The sequence below is a fragment of the Pseudophryne corroboree genome, chromosome 10 (assembly GCF_028390025.1).
Source record: "Pseudophryne corroboree isolate aPseCor3 chromosome 10, aPseCor3.hap2, whole genome shotgun sequence".
NCBI classification, from domain to species: domain Eukaryota; kingdom Metazoa; phylum Chordata; class Amphibia; order Anura; family Myobatrachidae; genus Pseudophryne; species Pseudophryne corroboree.
Genome location: NC_086453.1, coordinates 128,728,326 through 128,752,573, shown reverse-complemented (window position 1 = coordinate 128,752,573; position 24,248 = coordinate 128,728,326). Strand labels below are relative to the sequence as shown.

Genomic DNA, 24,248 nt, shown 5'->3' with positions numbered 1-24,248 from the left:
CCTGTATCACTGAAAGTGTTCTTAGAGAGCACAAGAAGGGATTAAGGAGCATTTTAGTGCTTTTCAGCACTAGAACTGCCCTGGGAGTGTGAGCACACTCTTACCTCTGAGTGACATGGCCATGCTCCCTGCCCCTATTCTCACCATTCAAATGTTGGGCGGTATGCAGCAGCAAATTGCTGGGCCACATAGTAAAACTTAGTGAGGGGCCCCAGTGCCCATTGTAGCCTCCTGTGCTCTCTGCTCAGTTGTGGGCATCCACTGCACTTGCTTCTCTCAGAGTTTTTCTAAATTAAAATTTCAGAGTTTTTCTAAATTAAAATTATATTAACAGTAATAAATATATACCAACAGTAGTTACCCAGTAAAAATGCTAGCAGAAATGCCTAATAATAAGTCAGCAGTGATACTGTTAGTATATTCCATTAGTTACACTGCAATTACTTATTTACATGAATGTTCTATGATATACAGGGCCGTTGAGACATCCATGGGGCCCGGGTACTGAGGAACCATAGCCAGACCTGGGATACATGGCACTGCCCCAATCTGAACAAAAAAATCACTCCAAAATACTATGTGCTATGCTTTGAAGCAATGCCATCAGCAGCTGACCTGGGACCATGTAATTAGTACCCTGATTAGGAACCTGATCCCTAGAGGAAGGAGTAGGCACTCAGGCAGTGGGGCCCACCAGTGGTTTCCCCTGTATCCCTGTGGGCCAGTCCGACCCTGGATGCTCACATTCTTGTATTTAAAAATAAATGATCTGTAGCACGTGATGCAGTGTTACAATGCTCCCGTAGTGTCTCATGAGCCAGCCTTGCTATGTATTCACTGTGCTGTAGCTGTCTGCAATATGCTTGTTATACAGCTTCCTGGGTAATCTCTGGTTTAGCAAAGATTTAGGCAGGCACAAGAGGAAATTACAGCATTATTGCTACTGCTATTAATATTATTACTACTGTTTAGGCTGGAGAAGAGTGTCTACAGAAACATGTAATAATAATAATTAATAATAATTTTATTTATATAGCGCTCTTTCTCCAAACAGGACTCAAGGCGCTTGTAAGGAGGTCTCAACAAACATGTACAAAATCTTGGAGACCATGCCGTAAATAGAAGCAGCCATATGCTGAGTTATAGCTGTTGACAAGTATATAAGCTTAAACCACATCTGACACTAAGGGGTTTCATGTTCTGGGTGTCATGCTCATTGCCAGGGGTTTCATGCTGTGGGTGTCATGATTGTTGCCAGGGGTTCAATGCTCTGGGTGTCATGCTCGTTGCCAGGGGTTTCATGCTCTGTATGTCATGCTCATTGCCAGGGGTGTATAATGCTCATTGCCAGAGGTTTCATGCTGTGGGTGTCATGTTTTTTTGCCAGGGGTTCAATGCTCTGGGTGTCATGCTCGTTGCCAGGAGTTTCATGCTCTGGGTGTCATGCTCGTTGCCAGGGGTGTGTAATGCTCATTGCCAGGGGTTTCATGCTGTGGGTGTCATGATTGTTGCCAGGGGTTCAATGCTCTGGTTGTCATGCTCATTGCCAGGAGTTTCATGATCTGGATGTCATGCTCGTTGCCAGGGGTTTGATGCTCTGGGTGTCATGCTCATTGCCAGGGGTGTGTATTGCTCGTTGCCAGGGGTTTGATGCTCTGGGTGTCATGCTCATTGCAAGGGGTGTGTAATGCTGGTTGCCAGGGGTTTCATGCTGTGGGTGTCATGCTGGTTACCAGAGATGTGTAATGCTCATTGCCAGGGGTGTATTAATGCTTGTTGGCGCCAGTGGCTCCAGTCCCGAATATTACCGGCTCCCCCTCCTACCACCCATAGCACTTCGCTTGCTGGGCGGATTTTGGTGAAATGATGCAACCGCGTAAACTGCCAGATGGTGGGTGCTTTGATTTGATGCTGCATACTATTACGCAGTTCAGATCACTAGTGCAGCAGGAGGCGTCTGCATTTAATAGACGCCTCATACTGCATATACTGTACATACAGTGCTATCACTGCTGCTTCCAAGTAAGCAGCAGTGATAGCACCTCCAGTCGCACCTGAATGACCCCCATGTCAGTATCACTAAACTAAAATGTACTCTAAAATCTCAGGTTTCTAATTAGCATAATTTATGGCCCTTCCCAGCTCCCTGCTGTACCTTTTTTCTGAGGCCAGGTCTAAGCTTCTAAACTTTCTTATACTTCACTTCCAGTATTGACCAACTGCATAATAAAATATACTGTGTATTAAATAGACCCGAGTGTGTTCTTATGTATTTGTAATATTTATTAAATATGAGAATTCAAAGTAAAATAATAAATAAAAATAAGGATGTCGATAATGTTGATGATGAAGATGATGATGATGATTATTATTATTAAGAAATAAATTAAAACAGTTTATGATGGCAATTGCAGTTCATCAATGATCATATAGACCATACTGCATGAGATGTGCTAACATACACCCGCTTAACACTTAGGTGCCCCTGGGAATCTTCTAGAATGTTATAGGCCCTGTCTCTTCTGCCTTCCTGTCCAGTGTGTGATTTGCATAATGTTTACTATTTTTATGTGGTTGATTGCTACAGGTGATACGCTATTCCAAATGGCCGAAGTTCATCGACAGATTCAAGTTCAGCTGGAAGAAGTCGTAAGTATGATCGTGACATTTGGATCTAGGCCTTTGTGTACTGTGCAGAAATACCTTTAAATATTCAATATTTCTCATACGTCCTAGAGGATGCTGGGGTCCACTTCAGTACCATGGGGTATAGACAGTTCCGCAGGAGCCATGGGCACTTTAAGACTTTTCTAGAGTATGAACTGGCTCCTCCCTCTATGCCCCTCCTCCAGACCTCAGTTTAGAAAATGTGTCCAGGCAGACTGGTCACACTCCAGTGGAGCTCTACTGAGTTTCACTGAAAGACTTTATGTTAGGTTTTTTATTTTCAGGGAGACTGCTGGCAACAGTCTCCTTGCTTCGTGGGACTTAGGGGAGGAAGTAGGATCAACTTCCTAAAGAGTTTAATGGCTCTACTACTTGCTGACAGGACACCATTAGCTCCTGAAGGGAACTGAACACTAGCTGCGGCACCGTGCTCACTCCCACAGCACGCCGTCACCCCGTAACAGAGCCAGAAGTCAGATGGCGCGTGAGTATCATTACCGGAGATCTGCAGAGAGGGATCTCCGGTCATCGTGACGGCTCAAGGTACCGCGCAGCGAGCGGGAACGCTGTGCGAACATGCTATCCATAACACAGTGCACATCAGGGCATGGGGGGGGGGGGGGGGGGGGCAAAAGGTAGCATACTTTGTATTTACACTGTCCTACACCCCCGCTAGTATAAATATCTATTCTAAAGCTGAGGAAAAACGTGCCATTACAGGGGGCGGGGCTTCTTCCTCAGGCAGCCAGCACACTGCTCAGCGCCATTTTCTCCCAGCAGCTACAGGGCAAGAAACGCTGATCCTCCTCTCCACCTCTGAACAAGTGACAGGGTACAAAAAAAGGGGGGGGAGTGTAAGATTCGGTGCTAAAACCTATTATTGGTAATAAAAAGCGCTTGAAGATCTCTATGTACAAAGTACGCGACACAGGGATTTTTTCTCTGTGTACAAAGTACGCGACACTGGGATTTTGTCTCTGTGTACAAAGTACGCGACACGGGGATTTTTTCTTTTGGCGCTGAGTTGTGAACTGGCAATTCCTTTCTGTGTCCTTCTGACAGACTTTACTGTGGGTCTGTCCCCATTAAGGCCCGGAGTGTCTGTGGTGTGATTGTGCACGTGTGTGACATGTCTGAGGCAGGGAGCTCTTCCCCTGATGGAGACATTTTAGGGACACAGAGTTGTAATGTGGTGGCGCTGCCGGCTCACCACGAGCCTGAATGGGTGAAACAATTACGTGATAGTGTGAATCATATCAGTAAGAGATTGGATAAGTCTGAGTCTCATGCCGAAACCTGGAGAAAATCTGTAAAAGATGTGATTTTTAATAGTTCTGCTTTTTCATTCACATGGGACCCCTCTGGGTCACATAAAAGGTCATTTACACAGGTTGTACAGACTGATACCGACACGGACTCTGATTCCTGTGTCGACACTAGTGATATCCAGGGGAATAGATCCAAAATTAGTGAAAAACATTCAGTACATGATTGTTGCTATAAAGGAGGTATTACAAGTTATGGAGCCCCCTCCTTTACCTCAGGAGAAGGCTTACTTTTATAAAGAAAAGGAAATAAACATAACTTTTCCTCCATCTCATGAGCTGAACACTCTCTTTGAGGGAGTCTGGGTAAACCCTGAAAAGAAGTTTCAGATTCCCAAAAGAATTCAGGTAGCTTACCCTTTCCCTGCAGAGGACAGAAAAAGGTGGGAGTCACCCGCCGTTTTAGACAGTGCCCTGTCACGGTTAACAAAGAAGGTGATTCTCCTCTGCGCCTGGGACGGCTTCACTGAAGGAGCTGGCAGACCGCAAGTTAGAGAATACGTTGAAATCTATTTATGTGGCCAATGGGACACTACTCAGGCCTACCATTGCCTGTGTGTGGGTGAGTAGTGCTATTGAAAAGTGGTCAGAAAACTTGTCATCAGACATTGACACAATAGATAGAGACGAGATACTCCTAACGTTAGGTCATATCAAAGACGCTGCTACATACATGCTAGAAGCCATGAAAGATATAGGTCTCTTGGGATCAAGAGCCGCTACCATGGCAGTCTCAGCACGGAGGGTGTTGTGGATTCGCCAATGGAATGCTGACGTAGATTCCAAAAGGAATATGGAGGCTCTCCCGTATAAAGGTGAGGCCTTGTTTGGAGATGGGCTGGATGCTTTAGTTTCTGCGGCTACCGATGGTAAGTCGACATTCTTGCCTAATGCTCCTGCACCGGCGAAAAAGACACATCACTCTCAGATGCAGTCCTTTCGGCCCAATAAATACAAAAAGGGTAAAGGTTCCCCTTTCTTTGCGGGTAAAGGAAGGGGAAACGGAAAAAAGTCAGCAGTGTCTACAGGATCACAGGAGCAGAAATCAACTTCTGCTTCTGCCAAATCTTCAGCATGACGCTGGGGCTCCCTTGCGGGAGTCCGCTCAGGTGGGGGCACGTCTGAAACTCTTCAGTCAGTTCTGGGTTCAATCTGGCCTGGACCCGTGGGTCTTACAAACCGGGCCGGCAACAGAAATCTTGGGGCCTGGTACACTGATATCTATGGGGGCCCCCCATAACCGCCCTCGAGCTCCCCCCTTCCTCATCATCCCCTCCTCCAAACATCCCACCCCTGCATGTGCATATAAGGTAGCATAAATATAAGAGGTAGAAGATCATGTATAAAATCTGTATTTAAGATGTATATAAATGTATGTATATATATATATATATATATATATATATATATATAATATAAAAAAATGTATAATTGTGTATAAAATGTGTACCAATTAAGTGAAAATATTAAAATACATATAAAATGTACTAACAATGTTTAGGCTCTTAACACAAAAATTTGGACTGCAGCCCCCATGTAATGTGGCAAACTTTCCCTATCTTACCCTACAGACGTCTTCTCGTACCCCATGGAGAGATGGTTCAGCGCTGCAGATCTCACTTTGTGCGCTCTCTGTGTGACAGTCTGACTGCCCTCAGTTAGATGTGCTCACTCCAGAGGCTCCCCCCAGAAATGAACTGTGCCCGATGAAATGCGGGGGTCCGCTGTGTTGGTATTCTGCTGCAATACAGGTGTTGGTGCCGTCACTATAGTGGCTCCCTCCAGCAGTAGTTGTACACAGTTCCCATGCTGTATGGGGTCCGCTGTGCCTGGTTCCTGCTACCAGACAGGTGGAAGTGCCGTAACTGCTGTGACTCCTTTCAACAGTGCGGATCCTCAGCGGCACCGAGCAGTACTAGTACAGATCAGGATGACACGGCAGGGCATGGTGTACAGTATGCATAATAAAACTGTAATAGAAGGGGCATTATTTTTGGCAGGCAGGTTGCTGTGTCGGTTGTGGTGCTCCTACATGTGGGTATAACTTGGTGCACACTATGACCCGGGATGGCACTGAGTTATATCATCCACTGTAATGGAAGGGGCATTATTACTAGAGATGAGCGCCTGAAATTTTTCGGGTTTTGTGTTTTGGTTTTGGGTTCGGTTCCGCGGCCGTGTTTTGGGTTCGAACGCGTTTTGGCAAAACCTCACCGAATTTTTTTTGTCGGATTCGGGTGTGTTTTGGATTCGGGTGTTTTTTTCAAAAAACACTAAAAAACAGCTTAAATCATAGAATTTGGGGGTCATTTTGATCCCAAAGTATTATTAACCTCAAAAACCATAATTTACACTCATTTTCAGTCTATTCTGAATACCTCACACCTCACAATATTATTTTTAGTCCTAAAATTTGCACCGAGGTCGCTGTGTGAGTAAGATAAGCGACCCTAGTGGCCGACACAAACACCGGGCCCATCTAGGAGTGGCACTGCAGTGTCACGCAGGATGTCCCTTCCAAAAAACCCTCCCCAAACAGCACATGACGCAAAGAAAAAAAGAGGCGCAATGAGGTAGCTGTGTGAGTAAGATTAGCGACCCTAGTGGCCGACACAAACACCGGGCCCATCTAGGAGTGGCACTGCAGTGTCACGCAGGATGGCCCTTCCAAAAAACCCTCCCCAAACAGCACATGACGCAAAGAAAAAAAGAGGCGCAATGAGGTAGCTGTGTGAGTAAGATTAGCGACCCTAGTGGCCGACACAAACACCGGGCCCATCTAGGAGTGGCACTGCAGTGTCACGCAGGATGTCCCTTCCAAAAAACCCTCCCCAAACAGCACATGACGCAAAGAAAAAAAGAGGCGCAATGAGGTAGCTGTGTGAGTAAGATTAGCGACCCTAGTGGCCGACACAAACACCGGGCCCATCTAGGAGTGGCACTGCAGTGTCACGCAGGATGTCCCTTCCAAAAAACCCTCCCCAAACAGCACATGATGCAAAGAAAAAGAAAAGAAAAAAGAGGTGCAAGATGGAATTGTCCTTGGGCCCTCCCACCCACCCTTATGTTGTATAAACAAAACAGGACATGCACACTTTAACCAACCCATCATTTCAGTGACAGGGTCTGCCACACGACTGTGACTGATATGACGGGTTGGTTTGGACCCCCCCCAAAAAAGAAGCAATTAATCTCTCCTTGCACAAACTGGCTCTACAGAGGCAAGATGTCCACCTCATCTTCACCCTCCGATATATCACCGTGTACATCCCCCTCCTCACAGATTATCAATTCGTCCCCACTGGAATCCACCATCTCAGCTCCCTGTGTACTTTGTGGAGGCAATTGCTGCTGGTCAATGTCTCCGCGGAGGAATTGATTATAATTCATTTTAATGAACATCATCTTCTCCACATTTTCTGGATGTAACCTCGTACGCCGATTGCTGACAAGGTGAGCGGCGGCACTAAACACTCTTTCGGAGTACACACTTGTGGGAGGGCAACTTAGGTAGAATAAAGCCAGTTTGTGCAAGGGCCTCCAAATTGCCTCTTTTTCCTGCCAGTATAAGTACGGACTGTGTGACGTGCCTACTTGGATGCGGTCACTCATATAATCCTCCACCATTCTATCAATGTTGAGAGAATCATATGCAGTGACAGTAGACGACATGTCCGTAATCGTTGTCAGGTCCTTCAGTCCGGACCAGATGTCAGCATCAGCAGTCGCTCCAGACTGCCCTGCATCACCGCCAGCGGGTGGGCTCGGAATTCTGAGCCTTTTCCTCGCACCCCCAGTTGCGGGAGAATGTGAAGGAGGAGATGTTGACAGGTCGCGTTCCGCTTGACTTGACAATTTTGTCACCAGCAGGTCTTTCAACCCCAGCAGACCTGTGTCTGCCGGAAAGAGAGATCCAAGGTAGGCTTTAAATCTAGGATCGAGCACGGTGGCCAAAATGTAGTGCTCTGATTTCAACAGATTGACCACCCGTGAATCCTTGTTAAGCGAATTAAGGGCTGCATCCACAAGTCCCACATGCCTAGCGGAATCGCTCCCTTTTAGCTCCTTCTTCAATGCCTCCAGCTTCTTCTGCAAAAGCCTGATGAGGGGAATGACCTGACTCAGGCTGGCAGTGTCTGAACTGACTTCACGTGTGGCAAGTTCAAAGGGCATCAGAACCTTGCACAACGTTGAAATCATTCTCCACTGCACTTGAGACAGGTGCATTCCACCTACTATATCGTGCTCAATTGTATAGGCTTGAATGGCCTTTTGCTGCTCCTCCAACCTCTGAAGCATATAGAGGGTTGAATTCCACCTCGTTACCACTTCTTGCTTCAGATGATGGCAGGGCAGGTTCAGGCGTTTTTGGTGGTGCTCCAGTCTTCTGTACGTGGTGCCTGTACGCCGAAAGTGTCCCGCAATTTTTCTGGCCACCGACAGCATCTCTTGCACGCCCCTGTCGTTTTTTAAAAAATTCTGCACCACCAAATTCAAGGTATGTGCAAAACATGGGACGTGCTGGAATTTGCCCATATTTAATGCACACACAATATTGCTGGCGTTGTCCGATGCCACAAATCCACAGGAGAGTCCAATTGGGGTAAGCCATTCCGCGATGATCTTCCTCAGTTGCCGTAAGAGGTTTTCAGCTGTGTGCGTATTCTGGAAAGCGGTGATACAAAGCGTAGCCTGCCTAGGAAAGAGTTGGCGTTTGCGAGATGCTGCTACTGGTGCCGCCGCTGCTGTTCTTGCGGCGGGAGTCCATACATCTACCCAGTGGGCTGTCACAGTCATATAGTCCTGACCCTGCCCTGCTCCACTTGTCCACATGTCCGTGGTTAAGTGGACATTGGGTACAACTGCATTTTTTAGGACACTGGTGAGTCTTTTTCTGACGTCCGTGTACATTCTCGGTATCGCCTGCCTAGAGAAGTGGAACCTAGATGGTATTTGGTAACGGGGGCACACTGCCTCAATAAATTGTCTAGTTCCCTGTGAACTAACGGCGGATACCGGACGCACGTCTAACACCAACATAGTTGTCAAGGACTCAGTTATCCGCTTTGCAGTAGGATGACTGCTGTGATATTTCATCTTCCTCGCAAAGGACTGTTGAACAGTCAATTGCTTACTGGAAGTAGTACAAGTGGGCTTACGACTTCCCCTCTGGGATGACCATCGACTCCCAGCGGCAACAACAGCAGCACCAGCAGCAGTAGGCGTTACACGCAAGGATGCATCGGAGGAATCCCAGGCAGGAGAGGACTCGTCAGAATTGCCAGTGACATGGCCTGCAGGACTATTGGCATTCCTGGGGAAGGAGGAAATTGACACTGAGGGAGTTGGTGGGGTGGTTTGCGTGAGCTTGGTTACAAGAGGAAGGGATTTACTGGTCAGTGGACTGCTTCCGCTGTCACCCAAAGTTTTTGAACTTGTCACTGACTTATTATGAATGCGCTGCAGGTGACGTATAAGGGAGGATGTTCCGAGGTGGTTAACGTCCTTACCCCTACTTATTACAGCTTGACAAAGGGAACACACGGCTTGACACCTGTTGTCCGCATTTCTGGTGAAATACCTCCACACCGAAGAGCTGATTTTTTTGGTATTTTCACCTGGCATGTCAACGGCCATATTCCTCCCACGGACAACAGGTGTCTCCCCGGGTGCCTGACTTAAACAAACCACCTCACCATCAGAATCCTCCTGGTCAATTTCCTCCCCAGCGCCAGCAACACCCATATCCTCCTCATCCTGGTGTACTTCAACACTGACATCTTCAATCTGACTATCAGGAACTGGACTGCGGGTGCTCCTTCCAGCACTTGCAGGGGGCGTGCAAATGGTGGAAGGCGCATGCTCTTCACGTCCAGTGTTGGGAAGGTCAGGCATCGCAACCGACACAATTGGACTCTCCTTGTGGATTTGGGATTTCGAAGAATGCACAGTTCTTTGCTGTGCTGCTTTTGCCAGCTTGAGTCTTTTCATTTTTCTAGCGAGAGGCTGAGTGCTTCCATCCTCATGTGAAGCTGAACCACTAGCCATGAACATAGGCCAGGGCCTCAGCCGTTCCTTGCCACTCCGTGTGGTAAATGGCATATTGGCAAGTTTACGCTTCTCCTCCAACAATTTTATTTTAGGTTTTGGAGTCCTTTTTTTACTGATATTTGGTGTTTTGGATTTGACATGCTCTGTACTATGACATTGGGCATCGGCCTTGGCAGACGACGTTGCTGGCATTTCATCGTCTCGGCCATGACTAGTGGCAGCAGCTTCAGCACGAGGTGGAAGTGGATCTTGATCTTTCCCTAATTTTGGAACCTCAACATTTTTGTTCTCCATATTTTAATAGGCACAACTAAAAGGCACCTCAGGTAAACAATGGAGATGGATGGATTGGATACTAGTATACAATTATGGACGGGCTGCCGAGTGCCGACACAGAGGTAGCCACAGCCGTGAACTACCGCACTGTACTGTGTCTGCTGCTAATATATAGACTGGTTGATAAAGAGATAGTATACTCGTAACTAGTATGTATGTATAAAGAAAGAAAAAAAAACCACGGTTAGGTGGTATATACAATTATGGACGGGCTGCCGAGTGCCGACACAGAGGTAGCCACAGCCGTGAACTACCGCACTGTACTGTGTCTGCTGCTAATATATAGACTGGTTGATAAAGAGATAGTATACTCGTAACTAGTATGTATGTATAAAGAAAGAAAAAAAAACCACGGTTAGGTGGTATATACAATTATGGACGGGCTGCCGAGTGCCGACACAGAGGTAGCCACAGCCGTGAACTACCGCACTGTACTGTGTCTGCTGCTAATATAGACTGGTTGATAAAGAGATAGTATACTCGTAACTAGTATGTATGTATAAAGAAAGAAAAAAAAACCACGGTTAGGTGGTATATACAATTATGGACGGGCTGCCGAGTGCCGACACAGAGGTAGCCACAGCCGTGAACTACCGCACTGTACTGTGTCTGCTGCTAATATATAGACTGGTTGATAAAGAGATAGTATACTCGTAACTAGTATGTATGTATAAAGAAAGAAAAAAAAACCACGGTTAGGTGGTATATACAATTATGGACGGGCTGCCGAGTGCCGACACAGAGGTAGCCACAGCCGTGAACTACCGCACTGTACTGTGTCTGCTGCTAATATATAGACTGGTTGATAAAGAGATAGTATACTCGTAACTAGTATGTATGTATAAAGAAAGAAAAAAAAACCACGGTTAGGTGGTATATACAATTATGGACGGGCTGCCGAGTGCCGACACAGAGGTAGCCACAGCCGTGAACTACCGCACTGTACTGTGTCTGCTGCTAATATATAGACTGGTTGATAAAGAGATAGTATACTCGTAACTAGTATGTATGTATAAAGAAAGAAAAAAAAACCACGGTTAGGTGGTATATACAATTATGGACGGGCTGCCGAGTGCCGACACAGAGGTAGCCACAGCCGTGAACTACCGCACTGTACTGTGTCTGCTGCTAATATAGACTGGTTGATAAAGAGATAGTATACTACTAATATTATATATACTGGTGGTCAGGTCACTGGTCACTAGTCACACTGGCAGTGGCACTCCTGCAGCAAAAGTGTGCACTGTTTAATTTTAATATAATATTATGTACTCCTGGCTCCTGCTATAACCTATAACTGGCACTGCAGTAGTGCTCCCCAGTCTCCCCCACAATTATAAGCTGTGTGAGCTGAGCAGTCAGACAGATATATAATATATATAGATGATGCAGCACACTTGCCTGAGCCTGAGCAGTGCACACAGATATGGTATGTGACTGACTGAGTCACTGTGTGTATCGCTTTTTTCAGGCAGAGAACGGATATATTAAATAAACTGCACTGTGTGTCTGGTGGTCACTCACTATATAATATATTATGTACTCCTGGCTCCTGCTATAACCTATAACTGGCACTGCAGTAGTGCTCCCCAGTCTCCCCCACAATTATAAGCTGTGTGAGCTGAGCAGTCAGACAGATATATATAATATTATATATAGATAATAGATGATGCAGCACACTGGCCTGAGCCTGAGCAGTGCACACAGATATGGTATGTGACTGAGTCACTGTGTGCTGTGTATCGCTTTTTTCAGGCAGAGAACGGATTATAAATAAAACTGGTGGTCACTGGTCACTATCAGCAAAACTCTGCACTGTACTGAGTACTCCTAATGCTCCCCAAAATTAGTAAATCAAGTGTCTCTCTAATCTATTCTAAACGGAGAGGACGCCAGCCACGTCCTCTCCCTATCAATCTCAATGCACGTGTGAAAATGGCGGCGACGCGCGGCTCCTTATATAGAATCCGAGTCTCGCGATAGAATCCGAGCCTCGCGAGAATCCGACAGCGTCATGATGACGTTCGGGCGCGCTCGGGTTAACCGAGCAAGGCGGGAAGATCCGAGTCGCTCGGACCCGTGAAAAAAAACATGAAGTTCTGGCGGGTTCGGATTCAGAGAAACCGAACCCGCTCATTACTATTAATATTATTACCAGGCAGGTTTCTGTGTGGCTTCTGGTGCTGCTACATGTGGGTATAACTTGGTGCATAGTGTGCACCAAGTTATACCCACATGTACAGTAGCTGCACCAAAAGACACACAGCAATTTGCTTGGTAATAATAATAGTAATAATGCCCCTTCCATTACAGTGATCTGATATATAACTCAGTGCCATCCCGGGTCATAGTGTGCACTAAGTTATACCCACATGTAGCAGCACCACAAGCCACACAGCAACCTGCCTGCCAAAAATAATGCCCCTTCTATTACAGTGTTATTATGTATACTGTACATCATGCCCTGCCGTGTCATCCTGATCTGTACTAGTACTGCTAAGTTGTTGCCGTCGAGGAGCCGCACTGTTGAAAGGAGTATGTACAGCTCAGGATAACACTGTATGGCATACAGCAACAGCAAGAGACAGGGGATGGGCAGGGCCTGGGCCACAGCGCAGCGTCCTGACGCCTGACGTCAGCACCACAACGGGCCTGGACCAAGTGACAGGGTAAGGGGGGCCGGGGGAGAATGTTGGTGCGGCCGACAGCATTAATTATTTTTTTTAGTTAATTAGCGGCCGAGAGGAGTGGGTAGTTTAGACAGCATTAACAGGTGCTGCGGCTCGTTTTTTTTGCGCCTCTGACCCTTGGGGCCCCTCTGACCCTTGGGGCCCGGGACGAGTGTCCCCTTTGACCCCCCTGTCGCCGGGCCTGCTTACAAATAGTGTACAAACTGGAGTTTCAAGACATTCCCCCATGCTGATTTTTCAAATCGGCCTTACCAGCTTCTATCCCAGACAGGGAAGTGATAGAGGCAGCAATACAAAAATTGTGTCAGGATCAATTGATTGTCCTGGTTCCCTTGTCGCAACAAGGAGAAGGGTTTTATTCAAGCCTATCGTAGTTCCGAAGCCGGACGGCTCGGTCAGACCGATTCTAAACCTGAAAACTCTGAATCTCTACCTGGTTCAAGTTCAAGATGGAATCTCTGAGGGCAGTGATTTCCAGTCTGGAGGAAGGGGACTTCATGGTGTCAGTGGACATAAAAGATACCTACTTACATGTTCCCATTTATCCTCCACATCAAGCTTATCTGAGATTCGCGATACAGGATTGTCATTACCAATTTCAGACGTTGCCGTTTGGACTCTCTACGGCACCAATGGTGTTCACCAAGGTGATGGCGGAGATGGTGGTCCTCTTTCGACAGAAAGTAGTCAATATAGGTGGTCATTCCGAGTTGTTCGCTCGCAAGCTGCTTTTAGCAGCTTTGCACACGCTAAGCCGCCGCCTACTGGGAGTGAATCTTAGCTTATCAAAATTGCGAACGAAAGATTAGCAAAATAGCGAATAGACACTTCTTAGCAGTTTCTGAGTAGCTCCAGACTTACTCGGCATCTGCGATCAGTTCAGTGCTTGTCGTTCCTGGTTTGACGTCACAAACACACCCAGCGTTCGCCCAGACACTCCTCCGTTTCTCCAGCGACTCCCGCGTTTTTCCCAGAAACGGTAGCGTTTTTTCACACACTCCCATAAAACGGCCTGTTTCCGCCCAGAAACACCCACTTCCTGTCAATCACACTACGATCACCAGAACGAAGAAAAAACCTCGTAATGCCGTGAGTAAAATACCTAACTGCATAGCAAATTTACTTGGCGCAGTCGCAGTGCGAACATTGCGCATGCGCAGTTAGCGGAAAATCGCTGCGATGTGAAGAAAAATACCGAGCGAACAACTCGGAATGACCCCCCATAATTCCTTACCTGGACGATCTCCTGATAAAAGCGAGGTCCAGGGAAAGGTTGGTGCAGAACATTGCACTCTCTCTGACAGTACTTTAATAACACGGTTGGATCATACATTTTCCAAAATCACAGTTGGAACCGACGACAAGATTGTCTTTTCTAGGGATGATACTGGACACAGAAGTACAGAGGGTATTTCTTCCAGTAGAAAAGGCTCTGGAAATCCAGAGAATGGTCAAACAAATTGTGAAACCAACAAGAGTGTCGATTCATCAATGCATTCGGTTGTTGGGAAAGATGTTAGCGGCCTACGAGGCCATACAGTTTGGCCGATTCCATGCTAGAGTATTCCAGTGGGACCTGTTGGACAAGTGGTCCGGATCCCACCTACACATGCACTAGAGGATAATCCTGTCATCCAAAGCCAGAATTTCGCTCCTGTGGTGGCTACACAGTTCTCACCTACTAGAGAGACGCAGTTTTGGGATTCAGGACCTGGTCCTAGTAATCACGGATGCAAGTCTCCGAGGCTGGGGAGCAGTCACACAGGGTGAAAGCTTACAAGGAACAATGGCCTTCTACAAGCGGTGCATCTTCTTCAAGATCAACCCGTACAGATCCAGTCGGACAATGTAACAGCAGTCGCGTACATAAACCATCAGGGCGGAACGAAAAACAGAGCGGCGATGGCAGAGGTGACAAAGATCCTCCTCTGGGCAGAAAGACATGCAAGAGCTCTGTCGGCAATTTTCATTCCAGGAGTGGACAACTGGGAAGCAGACTTCCTCAGCAGACACGATCTCCATCCAGGAGAATTGGGCCTCCACCAAGAAGTCTTCGCAGAGGTGACAGGTCTTTGGGGAGTTCCTCAAGTAGACATGATGGAATCTTGTCTCAACAAGAAGCTTCAGAGATATTGTTCCAAGTCGAGAGACCCTCAAGCAATAGCAGTGGATGCACTAGTGACCCAGTGGGTGTTTCGGTCGGTGTATGTCTTCCCTCCACTTCCACTAATACCAAAAGTTCTCAAGATCATAAGAAGAACAAGGGTTCGAGCGATCCTCGTTGTCCCGGACTGGCCACGGAGGTCTTGGTATCCAGATCTTCAGGAGTTACTCATAGAAGATCCTCGGCCTCTTCCTCTTCGCGAGGACCTGCTGCAGCAGGGGCCGTGCGTGTATCAAGACTTACCGCGGCTGCGTTTGGCGGCATGGCTGTTGAGCGCCGGATCCTAGCCCGGAAGGGTATTCCCAAAGAAGTCATTCCCACTCTGATTCAGGCCAGGAAAGGGGTAACGTCTAAACATTACCACCGTATTTGGAGAAAATATGTGTCTTGGTGTGAATCCAAGAAGGCTCCAACGGAAGAGTTTCAGTTAGGACGTTTTCTCCATTTTCTTCAGGCGGGTGTGGATGTGGGCCCACGATTGGGTTCAATCAAGGTCCAGATTTCGGCCTTGTCCATTTTCTTTCAAAAACAATTGGCCTCCCTTCCAGAAGTTCAGACCATCGTGAAAGGGGTTCTGCACAGCCAACCTACATTTGTGCCTCCAGTGGCACCATGGGATCTTAACGTGTTGTTGCAGTTCCTTCAATCGGATTGGTTTGAACCTCTCCAGGAGATAGAATTGAAGTTTCTCACTTGGAAAGTCGTCATGCTGTTGGCCTTGGCATCCGCAAGAAGGGTGTCTGAGTTAGGGGCCTTGTCTCACAAGAGCCCGTACTTGATTTTCCATGAAGATAGAGCTGAGTTAAGAACTCGTCAGCAATTTCTTCCTAAGGTGGTTTGTTCTTTCCATATAAACCAACCTATTGTGGTGCCAGTGGCTACTGACACCTTAGCTGGTTCAAAGTCTCTGGATGTGGTCAGAGCTTTGAAAATTTATATTGCAAGAACAGGAAAACAGAGGCTCTGTTTGTCCTGTATGCTCCGAACAAGATTAGGTGTCCTGCTTCTAAGCAGACTATTGCGCGCTGGATCAGAGGTACGATTCAGCACGCTCATTCTACGGCAGGATTGCCGGCACCGAATTCGGTGAATGCCCATTCTACTAGGAAGGTGGGCTCATCCTAGGCGGATGCTTTGCAGAGCAGCTACTTGGTCAGGGGCAAACACGTTTGCTAAGTTTTACAAGTTTGACACCTTGGCCGTTGAGGACCTACAGTTTGGTCAGTCGGTGCTGCAGGGTCATCTGCACTCTCCCGCCTGTACTGGAGCTTTGGTATAAACCTATGGTACTGAAGTGGACCTCAGCATACTCTAGGACGTATGAGAAAACAGGATTTTAATACCTACCGGTAAATCCTTTTCTCCTAGTCCGTAGAGGATGCTGGGCTCCTAGCCCAGTGCGTACTTTACCTGCAGTTGTTATTTTGTTAAAAATGTTTTCAGCACAGCTGCTGAAATGTTCATGCCCGTTGGCATGTGTTTTGTTGAATGCCATGTGTGCGGCATGGTTGAAGTGTGAGCTGGTATGAATCTCACCGTTAAATTAAAAGTAAATCCTTTCCTCGAAATGTCCGTCTCCCTGGGCACAGTTCCTATACTGAGGTCTGGAGGAGGGGCATAGGGGGAGGAGCTGGTTCACACTCTAGAAAAGTCTTAAAGTGCCCATGGCTCCTGCGGAACCGTCTATACCCCATGGTACTGAAGTGGACCCCAGCATCCTCTACGGACTAGGAGAAAAGGATTTACCGGTAGGTATTAAAATCCTGTTTTTTGCTCAGAGGTAAATTGGGTTTCCCACTGTGTTGGGAAAAGTTGGCAAATGAGCCCTGTGTGGTGAATTTATGCATTGTAATCTGTCACCCTACCTTGTACATTGATTGTTGCCTACAGTATGTACTGTAAGCTGTTCTGACGGTCTTTCTCTAACCATGCTTAAGGCAGTATACTGTACATGGGTATATATCTGTTTTACTGCAGTGCTATCAGGGCCGGCCCAAGCTTATTTTCTCTTACGTCCTAGAGGATGCTGGGGACTCCGTAAGGACCATGGGGATAGACGGGCTCCGCAGGAGACATGGGCACTTTAAGAAAGACTTTAGATCTGGTGTGCACTGGCTCCTCCCTCTATGCCCCTCCTCCAGACCTCAGTTTGATACTGTGCCCAGTGGTGACTGGGTGCTTTTCAGAGAGCTCTCCTGAGCTTTCTGACAGAAAGTATATTTGTTAGGTTTTTTATTTTCAGGGAGCCTGCTAGCAACAGACTCCCTGCATCGAGGGACTGAGGGGAGAGAAGCAGACCTACTTCTGTGAGTTTCAAGGCTCTGCTTCTTAGGCTACTGGACACCATTAGCTCCAGAGGGAGTCAGAACACAGGTCTCACCCTGGAGTTCGTCCCGGAGCCGCGCCGCCGTCCTCCTCACAGAGCCGGAAGATAGAAGCCGGGTGAGTATGAGAAGAAAAGAAGACTTCAGAGGCGGCAGAAGACTTCATGATCTTCACTGAGGTAACGCACAGCAGTGCAGCTGTGCGCCATTGCTCCCACACACCTCACACACGGCAGTCACTGTAAGGGTGCAGGGCGCAGGGGGGGCGCCCTGGGCAGCAATATAAACCTCATTTCTGGCAAAAGAGATATATATACAGCTAGGCACTGTATATATAAAGAGCCCCCGCCAGTTTTTATTATATTTAAGCGGGACAGAAGCCCGCCGCCGAGGGGGTGGGGCTTCTCCCTCAGCACTCACCAGCGCCATTTTCTCCACAGCACAGCTGAGAGGAAGCTCCACGAACTCTCCCCTGCTTATCCACGGTGAAAGGGGGTTTCAGAGAAGAGGGGGGGGGCACATAATTGGCAGCAAATAATAGTATTACAGCGCTACTGGGTAAACACATTGTGTGTTTTTCCTGGGGTATTAGCGCTGGGTGTGTGCTGGCATACTCTCTCTCTTTCTCTCCAAAGGGCCTTGTGGGGGAACTGTCTTCAGATAAGAGGATTCCCTGAGTGTGTGGTGTGTCGGTACGCGTGTGTCGACATGTCTGAGGTAAAAGGCTCTTCTAAGGAGGAGATGGAGCAAATGTGTGTGTGTGGTGTCTCCGTCGACAACGCCGACACCTGACTGGATATGTGGAATTAAGTGCTGAGGTAAATTTATTGCACAAAAGATTAGAGAACAGACAGGGAATCTACCCATGTCTGTCCCTATGTCACAGGGACCTTCAGAGTCTCAAAACACCCACTATCCAAAATAATAGACACTGATACCGACACAGAGTCTGACTCCAGTGTCGACTACGATGATGCAAAGTTACAGCCAAAACTGGCAGAAAAGTATTCAATATATGATTATTGTAATAAAAGATGTTTTGCATATCACTGATGACCCATCTGTCCCTGACACGAGGGTACACATGTTTAAGGGGAAGAAAGCTGAGATAACATTTCCCCCCTCTCATGAACCAAATGAATTGTGTGAAAAAGAGCGGGAATCTCCAGACAAGAAACTGCAGTTTCCCAAAAGAATTCTCATGGCGTATCCTTTCCCTGCTAGGGCCAGGATACGATGGGAATCCTCCCCTTGGGTGGACAAGGCGTTGACACGTTTACCCAAAAGGTAGCGCTGACATACCAAGATACAGCTACCCTCAGGGATCCTGCAGATAGCATGCAGAAAAGTACTTTGAAGTCCATTTACACACATTCTGGTACACTACACAGACCGGCGATTGTGTCGGCATGGGTTTATAGCGCTGTAGCAGCGTGGACAGATACCTTATCAGCGGAGATTGAAACCCTAGATAAGGATACCATGTTATTGACCCTAGGATATATAAAAGATGCTGTCTTATATATAAGACATGCTCAAAGAGACATTGGTCTACTGGGTTCTAGAGTCAACGCTATGTCGATTTCTGCTAGACGTGTCCTGTGGAACATGCAATGGACAGGTGATGCCGACTAAAAGAGGCATATGGAGGTTTTACCTTACAAGGGTGAGGAATTGTGTGGAGAAGGGCTCTCGGACCTGGTCTCCACAGCTATAGCTGGTAAATCTGATCTTTTGCCTTATATTCCCTCACAGCCTAAGAAAGCACGACATTATCAAGTGCAGTCCTTTCGGTCACAGAAAAACAAGAAAGTACGAGGAGCGTCCTTTCTTACCAGAGGTAAGGGCGCAGGGCACAGCTAGTTCCCAGGAACAGAAGTCCTCCCCGGCCTCTACTAAATCCACCGCATGACGCTGGGGCTCCGCTAAGGGAGTCCGCCCCAGTGGGAGCACGTCTTCGACTCTTCAGCCACATCTGAGTTCACTCACAGGTGGATCCCTGGGCAATAGAAATTGTTTCTCAGGGTTACAGGCTGGAATTCGAAGAGGTGCCTCCTCGCCGGTTTTCCTTATCGGCCCTACCGGCTTCACCCCCAGAAAGGGAGATAATATTAAATACAATTCACACATTGTATCTCCAACAGGTGGTGCTCAAGGTTCCCCTCCTTCAACAAGGAAGGGGATCTTACTCAACCTTGGCTGTAGCCCCGAAACCGGACGGTTCGGTCAGACCTATTTTAAAATTAAAATCTCTGAACCTATACTTGAAAAGGTTCAAATTCAAGGTGGAATCGCTCAGAGCGATCATCGCCAGCCTGGAAGGGGGGGATTTTATGGTGTATCTAGACGTAAAGGCTGCATACCTGCATGTTCCCATTTATCCACCCCATCAGGCATACCTGAGATTTACGGTACAGTATTGTCATTACCAATTTCAGGGTAATTTTCAGAAATGATGGTGCTCCTACGCAAGCAAGGAGTCACAATTATCCCATACTTGGACGATCTCCTAATAAGGGCGAGATCAAAAGAGCAGTTGTTGAACAGCGTGTCACTTTCGCTAAAGGTGTCACAGCAACTCGGCTGGATTCTCAATATCCCGAAGTCACAGTTGGTTCCTATGACTAGTCTGCCCTTCTTGGGTATGATTCTGAATACGGACCAGAAATGGGTTTATCTTCTGATAGAGAAGGCCCAGGAACTAATGACTCTGGTAAAAAGCCAAAACAGGTGTCAGTGCATCACTGCACTCGGGTCCTGAGAAAGATGGTGGCATCTTACGGGGCCATTCCCTTCGGCAGGTTCCATGCGAGGACTTTCCAATGGGATCTACGGAACAAGCGGTCCGGATCACATCTACAGATGCATCAGTTAATCACCCTGTCCCCTAGGGCCAGGGTGTCTGTCCTGTGGTGGCTGCAGAGTGCTCTTCAGCAAGCGGAAACATTGCTTTGCGACCTACCGGTTCTGATCCAGTCAGACAACATCACCGCAGTGGCTCATGTAAACCGCCAAGGCGGCACAAAGAGCAGAGTGGAAATGGCAGAAGTCACCAGGATTCTCCGCTGGGCGGAAAATCATGTAAGCACATTTTCAGCAGTTCATTCCGGGAGTGGACAACTGAGAAGCAGACTTCCTCAGCAAACACGACCTGCATCCAAGAGAGGACTTCTTTAGGAAGCCTTCGCACAGATTGCAAGTCAGTGGGAACTGCCACAGATAGACATGATGGCGTCCCGCCTCAACAAGAAGCTACAGAGGTATTGCACCAGGTCAAGAGACCCTCAGGCAGTAGCTGTAGATGCCCTAGTGACACCGTGGGTGTTCCAGTCGGTCTATGTATTTCCCCCTCTTCCTCTCATACTCAAGGTGTTGAGAATGGTAGGAGGGAGAGGAATGAGAACAATCCTCATTGTTCCAGATTGGCCACGAAGGACCTGGTATCCGGATCTGCAGGAAATGCTCACAGAAGATCCGTGGCCTCTTCCTCTAAGACCGGACCGGTTGCAACAGGGGCCATGTCTATTCCAAGACTTACCGCAGCTGCGTTGGACGGCATGGCGGTTGAACGCCGGATCCTAGCGGATAAGGGTATTCCGGATGAGGTCATTCCTACGCTAATAAAGGCTAGGAAAAACATGACATCTAAACATTATCACCGTATATGGCGAAAATATGTTTCTTGGTGTGAGGCCAGGAATGCTCCTACGGAAGAATTCCATCTGGGCCGTTTCCTTCACTTCCTGCAAACTGGAATGAATTTCGGCCTAAAATTAGGATCTATTAAGGTTCAGATTTCGGCCTTATCCATTTTCTTTCAAAAGGAATTGGCCTCTCTCCCTGAAGTACAAACTTTTGTGAAGGGAGTACTGCGTATTCAGCCTCCTTTTGTACCTCCGGTGACGACTTGGGACATTAACGTGGTGTTAAGTTTCATTAAGTTACACTGGTTTGAACCACTTAAAACGGTGGAGTTGAAAAACCTCACTTGGAAGGTGGTCATGTTATTAGCCTTGGCTTCGGCTAGGCGAGTGTCGGAATTAGCGACTTTATCACATAAAAGCCCCTATCTGATTTTCCATATGGATAGAGCGGAATTGCGGACCCGTCCTCAATTCCTGCCAAAAGTGGTTTCATCCTTTCATATGAACTATTGTGGTGCCTGTGGCTACGCGTGACTTGGAGGATCCCGAGTCCCTTGATGTGGTCAGGGCTTTGAAAATTTACGTGGCCAGATCTGCTACAGTCAGAAAAACAGAAGCACTGTTTGTCATGTATGCAACCAACAAGATTGGTGCCCCTGCTTCAAAGTAGACTATTGCTCGCTGGATCTGTAACACGATTCAGCAGGCTCATTCTACGGCGGGATTGCCGTTACCTAAATCGGTCAAGGCCCATTCCACTAGGAAGGTGGGCTCTTCTTGGGCGGCTGCCAGAGGGGTCTCGGCGCTACAGCTGTGCCGAGCTACTACTTGGTCGGGTTCAAACTCCTTTGCAAAGTTCTATAAGTTTGATACCCTGGCTGAGGAGGACCTCCTGTTTGCTCAATCGGTGCTGCAGAGTCATCCGCACTCTCCCGCCCATTTGGGAGCTTTGGTATAATCCCCATGGTCCTTACGGAGTCCCCAGCATCCTCTAGGACGTAAGAGAAAATAAGATTTTAAACCTACCGGTAAATCTTTTACTCGTAGTCCGTAGAGGATGCTGGGCGCCCGTCCCAAGTGCGGACTACTTCTGCAAGACTTGTGTATAGTTATTGCTTAAATAAGGGTTATGTTATAGTGTCATCGGTCTTGGACTGATGCTATGTCGTTTTCATACTGTTAACTGGATAGTATATCACAAGTTATACGGTGTGATTGGTGTGGCTGGTATGAATCTTGCCCTTGGATTAACAAAAATCCTTTCCTCGTACTGTCCGTCTCCTCTGGGCACAGTTTCTCTAACTGAGGTCTGGAGGAGGGGCATAGAGGGAGGAGCCAGTGCACACCAGATCTAAAGTCTTTCTTAAAGTGCCCATGTCTCCTGCGGAGCCCGTCTATCCCCATGGTCCTTACGGAGTCCCCAGCATCCTCTACGGACTACGAGAAAAAGATTTACCGGTAGGTTTAAATTCTTATTTTTTTTATTAAGCAAAAATCTATTTTGGCACCCCTTGATGGGATAAAAGGGGTGTGGTATTACAAGAAAGGGGTGTGGCTACACAATTGTACTCCCCATGGTACAGGGTGATAGTGGGTGACAGGGATATAATAGGTTACTGGTGAGGAAGGGGTGACAGGCAGATAGTGGGTGACTGATGTCCCCAGTGCCAGATACACATGTCACCACAGCCAGTGTCGGAACTAGCGCGCGGTGGGCCCAGGTGCGACAAAATGCTTTGATTCCCCCCCCCCCATCCCATCCAAGTCCACCCCCTCACCCCTGAAGAGGATCTGGTGAGGGGGACCTGCTCAGGGCCAGGGAAATGGATACCTAGCAACAGTGCTGTTACTAGACATTTTAGCGCTGTGTGCAAGAAACGGCATCGGAAAGCCCCCCCCCCCCCCCCCCCCGTCTATGTAAAACAGGGGCAGTGCGCGCCTAAGGTGCGCACAACAAATATAGGGGCGTGGCCACAAAATAATACCAATTCATATAACGGGGCACAGTAGTCTCCATTATTCAAATTACGCCACACAGTAGCACCACTACACCAGGTAGAGCCCCTTTTACACATTATGGCGGACAGATTCCCCTTTTTACTCATTACGGCAGACAGCGTCCCATTTTTTACACATTACGGCAGATAGCGTCCCCCTTTTTACACGTTACGACAGACAGTGTCCCTTTTTTACACATTACGGCAGACAGCGTCCCCTTTTTACACATTAAGGCAGACAGCACCCCCATTTTACACATTACGGCAGACAGCGTCCCCTTTTTACACATTACGGCAGATAGCGTGCCCTTTTTACACATTACAGCAAACTGCGCCCCCTTTTTACACATTATGGCAGACGGCGCCCCCTTTTTACACATTAAGGCAGCCAGTCCCCCTTTTTACACATTGTGGCAGACAGACAGAATATGTAGATAGATAGATAGATAGATAGATAGATAGATAGATAGATAGATAGATAGATAGAAAAGATTATACTTACTGTCTCCGCTGGCAGTCAGGCTCCTCTGTGCAGCTTGATTGCGAATGATGATCCTGGGCATGGGGGTTAGGAGGGGGAGGGAGTTGGAGGAGGGAGCAGCAGCAGCGCAGTGTAATTTGCGGAGGCGCTGCTGTCCCTCTCCTTCACCATAGCCTGTCCTCCGCCGCTGTAAATGCTGGGATGCGCTTCCCAGCATTCACAGTGGCGGAGGACAGCCTATGGTGAAGGAGAGGGACAGCAGCAGCGCCTCCACCAATTACACTGTGCTGCTGCGGCTCCCTCCTCCACCTGACCACAGCGCCAGATATACCCCCAGTGCAGATACACCCAGTGCAGATATACATGTCCCCACAGTGTCAGATATGCCCCCAGTGCATATACACATTTCCCCACAGTGCCAGATATGCCCCCAGTGCAGGTACACATGCCTCCACAGTGTCAGATATGCCCCCAGTGCAGATACACATGCCTCCACAGTGTCAGATATGCCCCCAGTGCAGATACACATGCCTCCACAGTGTCAGATATGCCCCCAGTGCAGATACACA

The 24,248-nt window shown here is 47.7% G+C and overlaps 1 protein-coding gene across 2 annotated transcripts in view; it reads left to right on the top strand.

Moving 5' to 3' along the window:
* LOC134966223 (brain-specific angiogenesis inhibitor 1-associated protein 2-like) overlaps positions 1 to 24,248 on the top strand; it is a 388,782-nt gene that overhangs the window by 217,956 nt on the left and 146,578 nt on the right. For both annotated transcript variants that reach the window (XM_063942788.1, XM_063942789.1), the window contains one exon: positions 2,588 to 2,649. In XM_063942788.1, the coding sequence (XP_063798858.1) occupies positions 2,588 to 2,649 (62 nt within the window). The remainder of the gene's footprint in view (positions 1 to 2,587; positions 2,650 to 24,248) is intronic.